At 53.0% G+C, this 19299-nt stretch overlaps 2 protein-coding genes across 2 annotated transcripts in view; both read right to left on the reverse strand.

The window, feature by feature from the left end:
* The window catches only part of CHAT (choline O-acetyltransferase), a 40150-nt gene extending 39669 nt beyond the window's left edge, over positions 1–481 (reverse strand). The window contains exon 1 of the mRNA XM_037496284.2: positions 419–481. Coding sequence (XP_037352181.1) covers positions 419–481 — 63 coding nt within the window. The remainder of the gene's footprint in view (positions 1–418) is intronic.
* A 4350-nt stretch (positions 482–4831) lies between these two features.
* Positions 4832–6439, reverse strand: SLC18A3 (solute carrier family 18 member A3). The gene has a single exon (XM_037497816.1). The coding sequence runs from the start codon at positions 6437–6439 to the stop codon at positions 4832–4834; it is 1608 nt and encodes a 535-aa protein (XP_037353713.1).
* Positions 6440–19299: the final 12860 nt, after the last annotated feature.

The raw sequence follows: 19299 nt of genomic DNA on the forward strand, positions 1-19299 counted from the left end.
GTCTCAAGTCAAGGGGAAGATGGCACCGAAGGCCTCGGGGCTGCATGAATGAGGGAGCTGGAGCTGGAATGTCACAAGGCCAGAGGAGGGAATTCAGCCACGTGCTAGGGCAGAGCTATTGGAAATGGAACTTGGAGCAAGAGGGGCCCCAGAGAAAAGGGAGTACCTGACCCAGGTAAAGGGCTCTCCCTGGCCTTGGGGATAGGAAATGTGTTTGTCAATGTTCCCTCAACATTCTCCCCAAGTCCCCCTTCCAGCTTCCCCAGGCCCTCCTGAGCTCCTCAGCAGGCTTGGGGCAGGGCCTCCTATCCAGGAGAGTGAAAAGCTGGGGTCCAGTCCCCCTCAGGAGTAGTCTGGAAGCAAGGGCATGTGAATGGGGCAAGCAGGAATGCTAGAAAGGGATGCAAAAGTCACTCACGGGCTCCTCCTCACTCCTAGTTTTTGCTGCCATTTTATGGGGCTTTTTGTCCAGGATGGGCATCTTGGTGACTTGTGGCTGGGGACCACGCAGAGGTGCAGACCTGGGGACCAAGAAGTAGGGAGGCATCAACACAACAACCACAGAAACCTGCCACAGACACTTCACCTCCCACAATCTGACATCTCAGCCCAACCCACCCCTGTTGCTCGAGGCCTAGGGGGAGGCCTAAGCTGGATAGTAGTGTACCAGGGCCGCATTGCTGACCTGCTCCCAATCTCCTGCCCTCAGATCAGCCCCCCTCACCACAGTGTCCTCTCTGAGCCCCCAAATGGGAGAGGGTATGGCCTGAAATGGGCCTCTAGCTGGCACCTGCTCTATAGGACTACCATCCCCAGACGCAAATGACCACTGCAGGCAGCATTTGAAGGAGCAGGGCTGGGCTTGCCCACTCAGAATCCACCTAGGATCATTGGCAGAGCACTTGCTCCTTCCGGCCTGGGGCCCGTAGATATGTGCTGGCTGATTAAAATCTCTTTTCCACTAGACAATGAGTTTCTCCAGGGCAAGACCAGACTTCCATATTTGTGTTCACGGCTTCATCTCTGGGACCTAGCCCAGTGGCTAGTATGGAGCAGGATCAGGGTTGGGTATCTCAGGAAAAGGAATGCGTGAGTGTGTGCTGAATACCCACAAGGCCCTCGGAAGCTCTTGTTTGCAGGAAGCTCTGCACTGAGTGGGAACCTGGTCTGTGGACAAGGCAGGGAGAGCAGGCAGTGACCTGGGCAGTGTCTAGTCTGCAGGCTGCCAGTCTAGCTGGCATAGGAATGCTGAGGGAGGTAGAACAGGGAGCTGGGCAGCCCAGGCTCCTAGGGGCCACCTGACTCAGCCTGGAGATTGTTGGATCAATTTTGAAAGTGCATTAGGAGTGGAGCAAGAGAGCCAACAGGGGCAAAGACCAGATTTGAAGGCTAGTAGGACCCTCAGAGGCCCCACAGCCCAAGCCTGCGGGGGCATACACCCATGATATCCCTCACCCATCACCTGTTTTCTCCTAAGAACCTAGAGCTGTTGCTTAGTCCATTCCACTACCCCACCTGATGCTTTCCCCACCTCAAGCAGGCACAGGCCAGCTGGAGGTTAGGCAGGAGGCACAATTGACCCCAGGACAGAACACCCAGAAAGGTGAATGAACCAAGTCCTGAGGTAGAGAGCCTGGGGCTGCCTGGCATTGCTGGACAGAGACTGCAAAGCCATCTCAAGCTCCCAGCCAGGTTGCTCCAAACCAAGCGGTCTCCAGACCCACCTGCACACTGGAGCATAGGGGCTGCCCCTACCTACCACAAAGGGGAAGGGGCGGCCCCCAGGTGAGGGTCCATCCCTGTGTGGGGAGGCTTGAGGAGGCATTGAGGACAAGGGCAGGTGGGTGAAGGTCCCGGAGACAGTGCTGCAGAGGCATCCTCTTGCCCTGGTCCCCGGCCAGGGTCGTAGCAAGAAGACACTAGTTAAGCCTCTGGGACCTCATGTCTTGAAGAGGCACAGAGGACAGCAGTGGGATGGTTTCAGGGAGGTCAAAAGAGAGGGTGTGGCCCCCCACCCCCTGGCCAGCTCCTCTTCCTCCTTGGCTCTTGGGTCAAGTGCCTAAAAGGTGTTATGCATGTCTGCATCTTTCTGCCAGTCTGTAGTAGGTCTGTGACCCTCGGATCCGTGCTCACACTCAGCTCCCACCAGTCTGGCTTCTGAAGGCCGCCTGGAGGGGAATCTGCTCTGCAGGGGAGACCCAAGCCAGCTCAACCTCGGCATCAAAGGTTTTTCCACTCTGCTCCAGGGATTGCCTGGGACCTGGTTCATACTTGCCACTGAAAGCCCCTCCCCACCTCCCACCTCCGCAGAGTCAGAGAGGCAGGTGCTGCGCCCGCACTTGAGGGAAGTCGGGTGGAGTCTGCCGACCCTCTGACGGCACAGAAAGTGCAGACGTTCGCACTTGGGGGTCTCGGAGAAACGAGAAAAAGAACGTGTAGCTCTGGGGCCTGAAGACCAAGCTCTCCCCCGGGCTCTACCCCAACTTCTCATCGTGCAACTCCCCTGTGTCCCTGGCCCCTCTCTAGAAAGGGAAGCACCAGAGCCGCGGAATCCTGCGGTCTCCACACTCTCCCCCTCGACGACGGCTCCCTTCGGGGCTCAGAGGACTCAGCGGATCCTGGAGCCTTTTGGTCCCCGCACGGTCGCTGGACAGATCCTCCCCCATCGCTCTCGGCTCCGCGCGCTCCCCTCCCCGCGCTGCGCTCCCCGCGCTGCGCTGCGCCCGCCCAGCCCTTACCTGCTCTCCAGGGCTGTGCTGCCGGGGCCGCCTGAGCACCGCACCCAGCAGGACCCGGGCGGCTGGCCGGAAGGATGGGGGGGCGGGCGGGTCAGCAGCGCGGGGGTGGGGGCCGCAGCCTCTGTCCGCGGTGGAGCCTCCGACGTCGCGCGGCCCCGGCAGCCTCCCGACTGGCTGCGAGCAGCCCGGCCGCGCCTGTCCTCGCCTTCCTCCTTTTCCTCCCTCCCCCGCCTCTGCTTTTCCTCCCTCCCCCAGCCCCACCCCGTCTCTCTCCCCGCAGGTCCGCTGTCGCCCCCCTCACCCTCACCTCCGCCCCCAACCCCTGCCTTTTTCTGAGGTCCCACCTCCCGGTCTCTGTCTCCGACTCAGACGGCTTCCCAGACCGGCTCTTACCAGGGCAAGGGGATCCGAGCGGGAGAAAGGGGTGCAGAGCGCTGCGCTGCCCATTCCCGTCGCTCCCCCAGCCCATCCGCCCCAGCGCCAACCTTCCTCCAGCCCTAGGATGCCCACCAGGCTGTGGCTGAGAAGACTGGGGAAGGTTAGTTCTGGGGAAATCCGTGCCCGCCCCACCGTCTAAGGCAGCTCAAATCCCACTACAATCTGCAATTCCTTTCAAAAAATAATAATAACAATAGTGATAATAATTTTAAAAAACATGTTTGTTGAGCCCTACAGATCCTCCTTTTCTTTTCCCACCTTTTTCTTGCTGGAACTATGGGGGAGGGGGCTGCAGACCTGGGGATGCTTAGGGACACTCTGCCGAGGCAGACATTCCCCCAGACAAAGGCGCTCTTCTCTGCCCCCATGTAGATCTTACGCAGGCACACACGGACAGCCCCTGCCCAGGCAAACACCCACATGGCCAGACACTCAGACAGAGGACACCCCAGACACACCAGCAGAGCAGACCCCCAAGAGGCTTGTCTCATACTCGGCTGTACACCAACATGGTGGCCTCCTGGAATCCAGCGCACTCAGCGGCTGTCAGCGGGCCCAGGCTCCAGACTGGGAGCGGCACCCAAACATGGGTGTAGGGGACTGGGAACCCACACTCAAGGTGGGGAGACTTTGGTGGTCACACCTGGGTGGTGACGGACAGAGTAGGGCTGGGGGTGGAGGGATGGAGGATTTGGCACTAGCTCCCACACATGCACACTCGTCAGTCCCTACTTACACCAGCACTCAGACCTGCACAGCAGGGACACACCAAACACACCAACAACTGTTCCCCCACTCCTGGTGGGAGAGAACGGTGTTCTCTAAAGAACACACTTTCCAGAGACCCAGAACAGCTCAGCCTCTACTCCTCTTCATAGGCTGCTCAGGGCAGACTGGGCTTGAAGGGAAGCCGGGGCCTGGGAGGCTCGGCATTTGGTGGCTGGTGCTGGCTTATCCTCCAAGGGTGGTGCCTAGAGCATCGGGAAGAGCGGGCTCCCCCGGGTGGCGCCTTGGGGTGCTGCTCTGGCCTGGGAGAAAAGGACTGTGGAGCTTAAGGGCGTGCGTGCACCAGGGTGTCCCGTGGGTGAGCGTCCTTGTTGCGTTTGCTTCTTTTATAAGTCCTTTTCCAGGTAACAAAAGAGCCACAGGCTCCCTGCCTGCCCACCTGCCTCAGACCTGGATTGGAGCTAGACCCAGCTCAATCTCCCTGTCCTGTGCCCCCCACCCACCCTCACCAGTAAAGAGACTCCTCGGTCTCGGACAGATATGGTTTATTAATTCGGGAAGAAGGCACCGCGGTGCAGCGGGCCAAGTTGGCACTGGCAGGAAAGAAAAGGAAGGACAGAAAGGCGCACGACTCTACACAGGGGAGCCCAAGGTATCGCTATCGGCCCGCGCGTCTCTTAGTCTCTGTCAGGAGCGAGCGCATCGCTGTGCGCTCTTCACCGCGCCACGGATCCATGGGACAGAAGGGAGCTGAGCACTGAAGGGGTCTTGGAGAGGGATGGGGCAGGGGACGTCAAGACCAGGGCGGCGCTGGGGAACTCGCTGGAGGAGACGGGCCTTAAACCTGAGCTGGTCAGTGCGCTCACAGAGCAGTCACCTTGACCCCAGGGCTGGGAGACGGTGAGCGGCCTGGAGGAGGAGAGGGACGGCTAGCTTCGGGTGTAGTAGTCGTTGTAGTCGTCCTCACACTCATCAAAGGGACCGGGCGGGCTTCGCGGCCCGCTGTCCAAGCCTGGTGCGTTGCGCTCACGTAGGCGCACAGCGTCGTACAGACCCTGCGGTGGCTCATCTAGCAGCACGTCGCGCTCGGAGTGGGAGCGCGTCAGGAGGCTCACTTTGCGCAGCAGCAGCAAGACTGGCGCATAGAGCAGGTTGGCCAGGCCCATGCCAAGGCTAAGCTGCGCAAAGCCAAGCGAGTGCACGATGTGGCCAGCCACGATGGGCCCTAGCGCGTAGGCTACGGAATAGGAGATGTCGGCTATGGCATAGACGCTGCCGTAGACCGAGACGTGGCGCACGTCCACGAGGAAGGCGAGCGTGGGCAATAGCGCAGTATCCACCAGCGCAATGCCAAAGCAGAGGCCGCAGAGCGAGACCACGAGAGGAGCGAAGGAGCTGCAGGCTGGCACCACGCACGAGCTGGCGCCTATCACTGCCAACCCGAAAGCGCCGTACAACCACTGCAGGTGCGGGTAACGCGCCGCCAGGCGCACGGTGAGGTAGACGCCTAGCACGTGCGGCACAAAGGCCGGCAGCCAGACCATGCCCATCTCCCACTCGGACGCCGCCATAGTGTGCTTCATCCACGTGGCGATGGTGGGCTCAAGGAAGGCAAGGGGGATGTTGCAGGTGGTGAGCGCCCCGGCCACCACTGCAATGTAGGGATCCAGCATGAGACGGTGAATGGGTGTGCCCACGGGCAGGTTGGCCCGCGCCCGCGCCGAGGCGGAGAAGGGCTTGGCCACCGCCAGCAGCAACAGCGCGTCGAACAGCGACACTGCGGCGAGCACCAGAAAGGGCACGCGCTTGCCCGCGAATTCGTAGAGGATGCCCCCGAAGGGCGGCGCCACTAGGCTTCCGAAGCTGATAAAGGCCAGCGCCACACCCAGCGCGCGACTGCGCTCCGGCTCCTCGGGATACTTGTCGGCGATCATGGCAATGCCGGACGTATCCGCGAAGGCCGAGCCCAGGCCCTGCAGGCTGCGCGCGGCGAAGAGCGTGGCGTAGTCCTCGGCAAAGGCGAACAGCACAGTGGAGGCAAACATGACAGCCAGGCCGATCAGCAGCGGCACATCGTAGCTCACTCGGTCGATGAAGGGGCCACTCAGGGGGTTCACCAGCAGTTGCAGGATGGCTTTGGAGGCAAACAGAACCCCGATCTTCATATCCTCACTCTCCGTTGGGTAGCGGGGCCTCAGGGCAGGCCCGGCTGGCCACGCTGCCGTCGGAGACTCCGAGGTGTTGGCTCTGTCGGCACTGGCATTGGCCAGAGTGGGCGACGGCAGGGTGGGCGCCCACACTTCGGGGATCGGGGTGGGGCTCTCGCTGCCCCCGCGCATATGAGCGATGTAGTCGGGCACGATGGGCACGATGACCATGTACAGCATGTTGTCCAAGAAAAGCGCCACGCACACGATGACCAGCACCAGGCGCCGCTGCCGCTGGGGCTCCTGCAGCGCCGCGCCCGCCGCGCCCGCCGCCTCTGACAGCTTGGTGGCCGCTGCCCGGGCCTGGCCCGTGGGCGCCGACGGCTCCATTGCCCCCACCCGGCCGCTCTACCGAGAACGCCTCCACTCGGGGCGGACGCGCTTGCCCTGCGGTGCAGACACTGGGGTGCAGAACTTCGGGGGCGCGGTCCGCCCCGCGCAGCGCCCCCTGTGCCTCAGGTGGCTGCAGGGCTCATGGCCCTGCACCCCGGGAAAAGCGAGGACCCTGTCCGGCGAGACGTCGCGGATGTTTGGAGCCGAGCTGGGGCCCGCCGCCGGGCTCTGGGGCGGTCAGGGGAAGCGCGGGGCCGGAGGGGCCGGAGCCGGAGACCGAGCGCGCTGCGCGGCGGGCGCTCCGGGAGCCGTGCGCGCCGCGCCGAGAGACCGCGGGTGTGGGCGGAGGGGCATGCTGCCGCCGCGCGCCCGGCGCTCCTCACCCCGCCGCTGCGCTCCCCTCCCCTCGCGCCGGCTCTGGCCTCCTCCTCCGTCGCCTCCTCTTTTTTCCCTTGCCACTCGGGGCTGTGACGCGGCGAGTCTCGGCCCCCGAGTGGTGCCCCGGCTACTTGCGTCGCTCATGCTAATACGACGTCGGCGGGGCGGGGGCGGAGGCGGGGCGCGGCCGGGCTGGGGTCCCCCCCCCCCAGTTGCTCCTGGGCTGGAAGGCTCAGGAAGGGGTCTTGGGGCGGAGAGTCCCGACCAAGCCCCTGGAGGTGGGTGCGCCGCGCCAGGCAGGGGCTCTTGTCTGCCCAGTTCTGGGACCCGCGGGGTTCGCCTCTTCTCTTCGCCCCCTGGGGAAGGGGGAGCTCCGAGACCGCTTTCTCCTGGCCGGGAGCGCGAGGGCGACGCGTGAGTTCCAGGTACCTGCCTCTCCCTGGACCTCGGCGTACAGCAGGCAAGAAGCGCCCCCTCCCCTCCCCGAAGTGAGTCCAGCCGACGTCCACCTGTTCTCACAGCTGGAAGGCGAGACGGTAACTGGAGGGGTTCTGGGTACGGAGCCCCCCAATCTTTTCCCTGGCCCCGCCCCTGGCCCCTTCCACCCCGGGAAGGGAGGGGACGTGTAATACTGCTGGGCCGGGTTCCGACCTTTGGGATGTTGTCACGGCAGAGAATTCTTGACCATAGAGGGGCACCCCCACCCAGGGCCCCGAATTTCAACCCTGTCCTTCCAACCCTCTCCTACAGCCTCACCACTCTCTCTGAAGCAGTACCCCCGCTTTCGACTTTCACTGTCCGGCCTCGGCCCTCAGGGCTCCGCCTTCACTCCCTTCCCTCCGCCTCACCCCCTCCCCACTTTAACTCCTCCCAGGTCGTCTTTGAGCCAAGCCCAGCCCTACCTCCTCTGCTCCTAGCAGGCCCCCCGCCCCGCGCCCTTCCCTACCGCCTGCCCCCCCCCCCACACTCTCGCCCATCTCCAGAGCTGCCTCGGAGTCCCGGCTGAGCTCTGGAGGTGATGTGGCCGGGACCCTCTCTTGGGGTTGTAGGAAACCCCGCGTGGGCGCTGCTCCCACTCTCTGAGCAAGACCCAGCAGCTTTGCTCTCATCAGAGGCTCTGGAGGGAGCCTCACCTTGCAAAAGGCGGCCCCAATGGCACTCAGGATTCTAAACAAACAAGCTAGGCCCACACTGGCTGTGAACTGGGACTAATGTGTCCCCCCAAAAGAACGCTGACCCTGAATGGCAGGTGGAGCCCCTGTTTCTGTCAGTGTGTGGTGGGAGATACTTTGTGAGGTGGAGGTGTTGGGAGACTTGTGCTGTTGAGACTACAGTTTGTCTCTCCCAGAGTGAAAAATGTTTCTTTTAGGTCTCAAAAGCAAACTAGTGTAAGGTCCATTTTCTTTCCCTCCCTGTGCTCCTCACCCCAAAGGAGGCAAGATGATGCAGTGCAAAGAACTTGCACTTTAGAGACTCAACTGAGATGGCTCCCAGCTCTGCCATGACTGCTTAGGGTGGGTGAACATGGTGGGTGGAAGGGGACTATTTCATCTCTCTGCCCTTCAGTGTCTTGTCTATGAAACAAGGTAATAATAATACCTGCTGCTTAGGGTGCCTGGCACATAGTAAGAGAGATGTAAGTACTTGCTATTGTTATTATCATCTGTAAAATGTGCTGTTTTTTCCTCATTTCACAATTGTGGGTCTTGTGAAAATCATATAAAAGGTACAGAGGCATCCTAGCTTCCTGGCTTGTCCGTCTGGCTGGGTGAGCATTGGAATTCTGGGCTCTGTCTTCGCTAGTGGGAGGCCAAGACATTGAAAAGTTGGCTTCGGTCCCTGAGATGGCTGTGGGGTGAGAGGCTGGAAACAGGGTGTTAGGTGAGAGGCAGTGGCCTTGACACCTGTGTAATCTCTCCAACCACCCAGATATCCCAGGGAAGGAGGAAAAGCTTTCATTTAAGAAGCTGCCAGTGTGCTCTGCAGTAGCCAAACTGCACTCTGAGAGAAGGAAAAAGCAATATGGGGACAGGCCTGGCTCTGAATGACTGGGTGAGTCACAACCTCTCTCTAGAGTTCAGTCTTGGTCTCTCAATTTAGAGTTTAGAGGAGAGCCCACTCACTGCAGCTTTTGGGCAGAAATGGGTGCTATCAAAAGACAGTGGGGTCAGAGAATTATTTTAAATTTTATAGGAAGTTCTTTAGTCAGTATGCACACATACTCTACCTCATTACAGCTCCCTCCAGCTGGCTTCGTGCATTTATGTTACCTGTCTGGCTCTTTAGTCATTTAGTTTGAGACCTGACCTCTTCTGAGGCTCCCATTATGATGTGGCTCCCATTTTAAAGAGGACAGTCTCACAGACTCCAGAGCAATTGTTATTTACCCATATTTTGTTTTCCTTGCCTGATTCAAAGAGGGAGGTATTTGGTTTAAGGTAGAACCTCTCTATCACTGACTGAAAACAGTGAAATCCTTGAGCTGAGAAGCTTTCCCAGCTCTCAGACCCATATAATTCATGGCTGTTCTTGAGCTTGAAACCATTATCTCTGGGATCATGCCTAACCCTTCAGTCCTCTGTTCCTCTATGGAAGGAAACAGATTCACTTATTAAGCACTTCTCTGTGCCAAGGGTGTTGTGTGTGCTGTTTTATTTAATCCTCACTCAGTCTGAGTGAACTGTAGGTGTTATTCTTCCTGCCTTACTGAATGAGGAAGGTGAACAATGGAGATGCTAGGTCACTTACCCAAGACACCAGCAGTAAAGCCTGTATTTATTTATTTTTTAAAAGATTTATTTATTTATGCATACAAGAGCTGGGGTACAGACCAGAGGTGCAGGGGGGGGGAGAGGATCCACCAGAGACAGAGTGGGGAACAGAAGAGGAGATTGACCAAAGTACACTGCTGAGGGGAGTAGCAGGAGAGTCAGGAGAGGTCTGCTACACCATGTGGGTTGCTCCCTGACCGACCAGAGATCGAACTCGTGCTGCAGAGGCTGCGGATTGCTTCATAATGCGGTGCTTAACCCCTTGTGCCACCAGGGAGACCCCAGTAAAGCCTGTATTTAAACCCAAGCTGTGGGACCTGTTTTGTGGTCCTCCCACTGCCTCCCCATTTCCTGTGTCTCATCGTACCTCTTCTATTCCATCTGCAAGGTAACCACATCCTGGCAACTTAGGGAGTGGGGTAGATGAAGATGGATATGTCCGGAGGAGGAAGGTCCTGAGCTGGCTTACTAAGCCTGAGATTTTAAATGCCTTTGCTGTCTATCTTTGAGGTCAGAAGGAAACTTTCCGTCCATTGCCAACCCCAGGGACTAAGGTGAGGAATTGCAAAGAGCCTAGGAGCCCCTGTCACAGCAAAAGGTTAGGTCCTGAGCCCTGGCATGACTTAGGAAGCGCCTCCATTGCTGCCGCCGGCCTCGAGGTGCTGTCCAGGGTGCTGGCTCGCGGGGAGCTGTCCGGGGTACTGGTCTTTCCACTTCCAATCAGTTTCTCAAAACCGTCCCACCTCTTCATCTTCCTGTACCAAAGGCTTCGTCTTCATTAGAACCCTTGGTGAGTTCTTTTCTGGATACTCCTCTACCTGAGCACAACGTACAGGCAAAAGGGAACTTCCCATCCAATCCTGTCAAAGAATACAGAAACAGTTCCCCCTTCTCCTTTCACAACCAATATAAGAACTGTTGCTATAGAATACGTCTGGTACTCGATGTAAGTTGAATAAGTAAATGCAGGAATTTATTAGACACATAGTAGTGCTTGTAATGTGCCAGGTACCATTGTAAGCATTCACAAACATTGATTAATTTAATGCTCCTACCAACAACCATATTTCCTTTTTATAGTCAGGAATGCAGAAGTACAGAATAGATTCATGGCCAACTCACAAGTGCAGATTATCTAGCTGCAGCATCCAGTTCTCAAATAGCTATGCTGTTCTGCTCCAGGATGGCTGAAGTTTATGAGACAACTTACTTGAAAGTATGTTCCTCAACGCCTGAAAATTTGTAGGAACTTAATAATTATTATTTTGTATGGCTAGAGATATCTTTATTTCTAGATGACAACTTTTATTCTCATTTTATTCACTGGATACAGTGTGGCCTCATTCTGCTAGAATAAAGTCCCTTCTGAACCGGACCAATGCCATACATGGATCTTTTTTTGGAATCTGGGAGTTCTTGTGTGTGTGAAATTGGAAGAGATTGGAAGGATAGCCATCTTGCCTCTGCATCTGGATGAGGTTTAGTGTGTGTGTGGTGGGATGTTTTGGGAGAGTTGTGTGGAGTCCTGGCCTACTTTCTGGGTCCAAATCAGTTCCAGGGCCTTGCCATTTGTTGCTTCACTTAGATATTTAGTCCCAGAGATGTGAAATGACTTTCTGTTCAGAAGCAGGTTCATGGTGATGGTGGCAGCATATGGGCGGGGCACCTGCTTATGATTTATTATTTCTTTGTCTCCCTGGAAGCACTTAAGTGCGGGCTTAATTCCAACAAAGCTCATGAGCCTCTGGATTCCAACACAGGGGGATGGGGTACAGTTTACCCTGGACTTCTTATCCTGCCTCCCTGCCTCTTCTCAAGCCTCAGGATCACTTAATTAATTTAGGCTTCCCTGGCCACATATTCAAAGAAACAGAGCGGCCCCTGTCAGCCATTCCGGGAAGGCTGTGAGTCTGATGGCTGGAAGCCAGAAGGACTACGTGCCTGCCTGCCTGCCTGCCCGCTCTTGGCCAGCCCATCCTTAGGACCCAGACCTGCCTCATGCATATCATAGTTGTATTTCAATGGAAAAAGAAGGGGGCTGCAGGTCCTTCACTGTGGGCAACCACAGAGCTCCTCTCTGTATCTCCCAAAGAAGGAAACATCCGTATCTGCTTTCTTTCTGTCACTCAATTCCTACAAATCATTGGGTCTGAAAAAATCTCTTTGGTTTCTGCTCCCACCACTAACATCTCATTCCAATCCAACATGTCTTTCAGGTTTATCTCCCTCCTCCATTATTACCACTCTTCCCCAAGCTCAGACCCTGAGTCTTCCCCACACCCAAAACTGGGGTTGTCAATCTCTTCCCAACATCTCTTTGTCTCATGACAAAGATCCCTGATGCTTCCAAACCTCACAGGGCCCACTGTTCCCTGGAGCTGGAGTTCAGCCCCTCCTAACATCATGATTTTCCACAGCATGCTACCCCTCATTTTTCCTGTCCTTCCCACCTTCCCACTCCAGGAACTCCCACCTCTGCACTTTTGAACCCCTCTCAGCCAGACCCACCTTTGTCTCTCCTTTAGAAATGTGGTTCTTGAAATACTGTGAAGAACTTCACCGACTCCCTTCATGAACCCCATTACATGTTGTACTCCTCTTCAGGAATTTATCCCACATGGTGTTGGACCTCTTTCCCCATATCAGCCTGAGAGATTCTTGAAGAGGAAATCCACATCCATATGTCTAATAAGATTTTGCTTGTTAGGCATTCTGTACAGCACTGGCCATATAACTTTGCATAGGAACTGATGTGTCAGTGTTTTTTTAAATCCATCTCTACATTTATTAAAATGAAAATTAATCATGTAAGTAGTACATAAATAGAAGTTGCTCATAGAAATCAGAGTTTTGTGAATATTCATTCCTGGCCCCTAGCATTTGGATATCACCATTGTTACTGTTTTAACAAAATGAAAATGGAAATACTATATGATTCAGCAGTACCATTGCTAGGTGTTCACCCAAAGAATATGAAAGCTAGTATGAAAAGGCTGATGCACTCCTATTTTCATAGCAGCATTAGTCACAATAGTCAATTCATGGAACCAACAAAATAGATGACTGAATAAAGAAATCATAGAATATATACTCAATGGATTATCACTCAGCTACTTAAAAAGATGAAATAGTGCCTTTTGGATGGATCTTGAGGTGAATATGCTCAGCAAAATAAGAAAGTAAAGGACAGATAGTGGATGATTTTCACACATATGTGGAACATAAATTATCAAAGAAACCAAACTGCAAAAGCACAGCAAAAATAGTTCTTAGACTCTAAAAAATATATCCCAATCCCTTTTTAAAACCTTTCCAACATATATATGAGTCATAGAAATGTAACATAAACAGTTTCTGTTTAAATATATTTTAACAAAAATGTTATATATGTATCACTCTGCGGCTCTCTCCCACTCAACAATATATCCACTTTATTCTATACAATTTTCTTAGCTGCTGCATAGTACTTTTTGTTGAGAACATATCCCAGAATTTTCAATAGGGGATCTGGACTATTTCAAAGTTTGGGTGTGCCCAAGCTGCACTGAATTTCCTTGTGTTTGTGTGGAGATACTTCCCCAGCAGATATACCAGCAACTTGATCAATTGCAGATCAATGTGCATTTTGCATTTTAAAAGAAATTTCCAGATTGCCCTTTAAAGTGCTGCATAAATGTCTACCCTGAAAGCCCCGTATGAGAAATACATGATCCCCAACACCGCAGCAGCACCTGCTCTTTTCTGTCTCTTTTCCTTTAGTCAATTTGATGGAAGAAAAATCGTGTCCATTGTTGTTTAATTGCTTAATTGTTTAAACTGGGTAAAAGCCTTTTCACATATTTATTGGCCATTTGCATTTTCTTTTTTTTTTTTGTAAACTGCCTGTTATTTTCTTTCTTCTTTTTTTATTAGACTATCTTTTTCTTTCTGAGTTGTAGTTCTTATTGAATATGCTTTCATCATTAAATAGAACATCTTTGCTCTAGATATTAATTTTGGCTTAAAACTGTTGCTCTTTCTTCACTATTAGAATTTATGATTTGGGCCTCCCCTGGTGGCATAGCAGTTGAGCGCTGGGCTGCGAGGCTGCCCGCAGCCTCTGCAGCGCCAGTTCGATCCCCGGTCACTGGCGAGGGTCCCACACACAAAAAAAAATTATGATTTATGCTTATTGAGCAGGATAAATTAGAGTGGATGTGAAGTTGCCACACCAGTAGAAACCCCTCAGAGCCTCTTCATCATCAATAGGAAACCCGTAATTCTCTAGCTCAGGATAAACAGATACATACGCCATCTACCTCGACTGTCTCCGTATGTGCTCAGATTTGTTTCCTGATTCCATCACCTTCTACTATCTAACCTTCAGCAAATTTTCTTAAATGTCTTGGGGTAGGTTCAGTCATTGGAAGACACACACTCAAGTTTCTAACTCTCTGACCTTGTGCAAGCCTTCTCAAGCTTTCCAAACCTTATTTCCACATCCATAAAATGGACATATTGACAATGAAATTGGCATTGATGAAATGAGATACCTTGTGAAGTAAATGGATGATGTTATTAATTATATCCCTTCTTGTCTGTCTAGATGATCCTACTCATCTTTTATGATCAAATCAAGCCTCTTTGTCCCATCCCCCCAACAAAATGGACCTCTCTCCTTTCTTTGTGCCTGGATGCATTTGTCACAATGTGTTACAATGATGTGTTTGTTAAGTGTTTGTTTCCTCTTCCAGAGAGTGTTCCCTGGCAGGTAGGTCAGGGGCAGCTGGGTTGCCTTCAGCTCCCAGTACACAATACCCCCACTAGATGACCATGCAATGGAAGAATTTGCCTGTTTATTAATTTTGAAAAGAACAGGGTTTCTTCATTATGCCAAAACTCTCTTGAGCCTGGAATGGACAAAGGGACATTTGGAGGAAAATTGAAGTGTTCCTGAAAGATGCCCCGATGAACCCAGGGGAGAGCCAGGAGATAGATCTGCTCTAAGGCACATTGACACTGCCACCTCACTGAAAAGCTGCCCTGATTGACTGATCAGGGAGGTAAAAAGGTATTTTAGAGAAACCACCTTTTGTAGTCAGGGGTGCATAGCTACAGGATCAGGATCATTTATTCTGAACACTTTAAAGACAGATTCCCTTTGTTATAGGGCAGGGAGAGGGGCAGCCCAAACCCTGCAAAACTGCCTATTCTAAATGGGTTCTGCCATTTTCCTGGGGACCACCCTGTTACACCTTCAGAGGGGCCCCAGAGCCTGCACATGTGGCCACCCAAGGCTCTGAGTCATTGTGGACGGGACTGAGTGGCCCACAAGGACCTGGAGGGGACAGCAAAGCTACAAAGTCAGCATCCCCCCCCCCCCAACACCACTTCCCCCACCCCTTCCTTGACTTGTGTCTGAGTGGCTAAAAGTGGTCGTCTTCCAGGCTGCCTGCCAGTGACTTCTCCAGGCTGTCTGTGATGTAAGAGCAGCAGCAAGCAGTCCTAGTGTGGGCCCTGGCCCTGTGCCAGACGCAGTGGAAGGCTTTTACTGTTATTAGCTTTCAATCTCATAACACTCCTGTGAATTAAGTCCTCTTCTGGGCCCCATTTTATAAATTGGAAATCAGCTGTGCCAGGGGGTTGTTGAATAATGTTGTAAGGTCACATAACCTTCCGGGTTTACTCACTTGGTCATGTGGATTTTGTGTTTTGGGGGCCTCTGAATTCCTCTGTCGTCTTCAAAGTCCTGCTCTCCCCAGCAGTCTGTATGCAGGGTCACAGTTGCCACTCTCCCATGAATGTTGGGCACCATCTAGCCCCAGGTACAGAAGCTATACATGTCTCTTCTCCAGACATCTGACCTCTGTCCTTATTATCTCATGCTAGGACTATTACAGCAGTCTCTTGGCAGGTTCCCCTGGTGTTGCCACCAGCTCCTGATCCCCCCAAACTGATGGCACAAGTCAAATTTTTAAAAACATACATCTTCCATATAATAGGCACTCAATAGATATTTTCTAAATCAATAATCCTTCATGGTTTAAGTTCCATTGCCTTGGGTCAAGTTCATAAGCTAACCATGGCTTTCAGTACCCTTGGTGTTGGCTCCAGCTTCCCCCAGTGCTGCTTCAGTATTTCCTGACACGTGTGCGTGGCTGCCTGCCCAGGATGTCTGGGTCCTTTCATGCCAGTCCCACTGTTGTCCACGTTCTCTTCCCAAGAGAATGGGTTACTCACTAAGGGCACTTCCTGACCTACATGTACGTACTCTAGCACTGCCAAGAATGGTTCCGGGGCTTAAGTACATGTCCTCTCCTGACATTGGCCTGTATTTGACCCACCTAACATCTCCCAACTCCAAAATAGGGTCACATAGGCAGAACATCTGGGAATGGTTTATGTGACACACATACAGATGTGTGTACTGATCCCTCTGGAGAGAGTTGTGCTCTTGTTTCCACTATATTTATGTTAAATACTGGTCACAACCTAGTAACTTGGTTTCATAATTGATGAACGGTGACCTGAAGCTTAAAAAGTTTGGCACTGGCTTACTTGCTCCTCACAATGATCTTGTTGTGTTTGTACTATTATTCCCTCCCATTTTAGATCTGATGAAATAGAGATACAGAGAGAGGAAATAAACTCACTCCAGTTCACACAGCTAAGAAACACCAGAGCCGGGTTTGAACCACAGCAGGTAGCCCCAGAACTCACACTCCCAACCCCCACAGATGTGGCTGGGTGACTGAATAGGACAGGAAGCCTGATGCAGGGGGTGGTTCCCAGCTCCCAGTAACTCTTGGGAGGGGGCCAGCAGGAAGGAAGGAGCATTCACCCTCCCCTCCAGGGCCGAGCTACAGCTACAGATGTATGCCCAGAATGCTGCTCGTGCCCTGCAGGGCCTTGGGGGTTGTGCTGAGGTGAAGATTATCAGGATCCTGTCCACCCCTTGGGTCTGCACTCAGGGGATGAGGCTGGGACCAGGCAGCTGCAGTGTCAGGGGGGCTGGTGGGTCCATAGGCAGGACTGGGGAGTGGACAGAGGATTGCAGGTCAATGATACCCCTAATCACTGCCCATGATTGTGCACTGATAAAAGCTGATGCTTCTCATACATGGACTGTGACACTTTCAGATCTGGCCCAGGTAGATAAACCAGTGAAAAGCAGTTCTTTGGGGAGTTGTTTGAAGGAGGAAAAATGACTAGAGTTCTGACCCTTTCTTGTGAAGGGTCAGATGTGAAAACATATCTGAAGAAACCTGTGGGCCTGCACTGTGGCTACATGCCCAAATGTGATCCTGAGAGGAGGTCATAATGAGAGAGTTGGGGATCCCAACCTCTAAACTTCTGGTAATGTTTTTGGGGTCTCTTGGAGAAAATGCCTGTATCTCAATAGAAGTAAGTGGCCCCTTGGGACATAGGCAGGTGGCTGGGAACCCCTACCTGTCCCTAACTCCAGCTGTGCTCCCCACATGAGTCAAGTTCTACAGCAAGTCCTGACTCAGAATTGCCTGACAGGGGAGAGGAATCCCCCAGAGAGTCCTGGAGCTCTAGGTGATGACTCGGGGCAGGGACACAGACTTCATAGCCAGAGCACAAGCTGGAGACATGAATGCAGAGAGGGACTGGCCAGCTGAGACAGTGGCGTGCGGAAGATCAATGGGCACTCAACTCAGTTGAAAATGTGATCTTTTATGAGTGTCAAGAATTACCAGAGTATTGTATTCCCATGTAATTAAGATGTTATTAATTAAACTTCATTTAAAGCTAGTTTCAAACTAATTCTTGATGACACATGTGCACATCCCTTACAAAGCCATGAGGCCTGAGTTGGGTGTATGGCCGCCGGCAGGCTCCATGTCTGGTCAGGCTGGCACTAAGTGGACTGGCCATGGGTTTGCAAATGAACAAGTGCCATTTCCTCGCTTGAACTTCTTGGACACCATCTGGTAGCAGACAGCATGACGTGGAAAATTCTTTTGGTCTGACCCCAGATATTAAGCAAATTCCAGCCTCCCTTGTGGAGTGTTTAGTCTGCTTGGTTGATGAGCTCAGAAAGCCTCTGTCCTTCCCCTCGGAACTGGAGGGAGGGAGAAGAGCAGGACCAGACCTCACTCTGAGTGGCCCTTCTTAGTCGCCCCTAGTGAGGGCAGGAGCACTGGGTGCTCTCTGTAGTCTCAAGAAGGGTTCAGGCCATGCCCTGCATAGAGGAGCCCCAGAGAAGACCCTCCATTCATGGTGGGAAGGACTGTCCTTGTAGGCCTTCCCCCCGCCTGATAGGTTCAGCTTCAGAACCCAGAGGAGGGCAACTGGCCAGGGTGTTACTAAGTACAAAAGGGAGAGGATTCTTTCATGGACAAGAGGTGCTCCACCCCTGTTCTGGCTGAGCTGTCCCAGAACAGAAAGCAGGCGGGAAGTGGGGGCAGTGGGGAGAGGTGGGAGGTACACGCTAACCAATGCCCACACTGGAGTAGACAGCCACATCCTGAGACAGATGCTCCAGGTGGGAGACCAGGTCAGTGGGCGGTGTGGAATGGAGAGCTGGGGTGCATGACCCAGGGATTAGAGGGGCAGGGTGTCACGGTCCCTCTGGCTTTTCATGGCTAATTGGAGGAAACAATATAAGGATCCCCATGTTTGGGATTTTTCTCAAGGATTCAGTCCCAGATGTGGAAGGACTGATTCAAGTGGTAGCCATTTTTACATCTCTTAATACATATAGCCAAATAGTTTCTAAAAGGGTGCCAGTTTGCATTCCCACAAGCGAGAAGGGTGCTTATTTCCACTCTGACAGTACCCAGAGCTATTACCTTAAAATTTCAAAAGCTAATAGGGGAACCTTGCCATCTTGTTTAATTACTGCCCTTTGATGATGCAATGTCAGGGTCACACTCCAAGGGACCTCCAGGCATTCTGGTCTAAATTACCTTAAAAACCCAACAAGCCAATAGGGGAACCATGCCATCTTGTTTAATTGTTGCCTTTTGATGTTTAGACATTACTGTCATGCTCTCCAGTGGCCTCCAGCTACACTAGTCTAGACCCCAGTCGCACACCAAATCAGCAAGTCCTTGACATGCCTGCTTACCCATCCATGCCTGCTCGCCCATCCCCCCTGGCTTTTGCAAGTGCTCTCCCCTCTGGCAGGAAAGTAACCCACCTGCACTTCCCACTCCATCTTCCTCTCACTTACACTTTTTAAAAAAAGGTGTATTTTATTTATTTATGCATACAAGAGCTGGGGTGTAGGCCACAGCTGTGGGGGGAGGGGGGAGAGGATTCACCAAAGACAGAGTGGGGAGCAGAATAGGCAGACTGACTGAAATACACTGCTGGGGAGCAGTGGGCCAGACAGGAGCGGTCTGCTTCACCATGTGGGTTGCCCCCTGACCGGTATAGAACTCATGCTGCAGTGGATAGCTTCATAGTACCTAGTGCTGAGACTTAACCCCTTTCACCACAAGGGAGGCCCCTCATCTGCATTTTTTAATGAAGTCCTCTCAGGTTACCTTGCTTGCACTTGCTCCCTGTTGCTTCTTATCCCCTTAGGCACTTCATTTTTTTCAGTGTGTGTACCCATATGTATCTTTACAGGTAATGTTTACTGTCTGTCTCTCCTCCTTGGAATGGATGGATCCCCAATGAGTACAATTGGAAACAGGATAAGATGGAGATGAGAATTGAATGTCAGCTAGAAAGGGGAGAAACTAGCTACCCAGGACC

The sequence above is a fragment of the Talpa occidentalis genome, unplaced genomic scaffold, assembly GCF_014898055.3.
Source record: "Talpa occidentalis isolate TD23 unplaced genomic scaffold, MPIMG_talOcc4v2.1 talOcc4.8, whole genome shotgun sequence".
NCBI lineage: Eukaryota > Metazoa > Chordata > Mammalia > Eulipotyphla > Talpidae > Talpa > Talpa occidentalis.

What these genes read in the sequence shown, in the direction of transcription:
- SLC18A3 (XM_037497816.1), bottom strand. Translation starts at nt 6,439, where the DNA reads ATGGAGCCGTCGGCGCCCACGGGCCAGGCCCGGGCAGCGGCCACCAAG.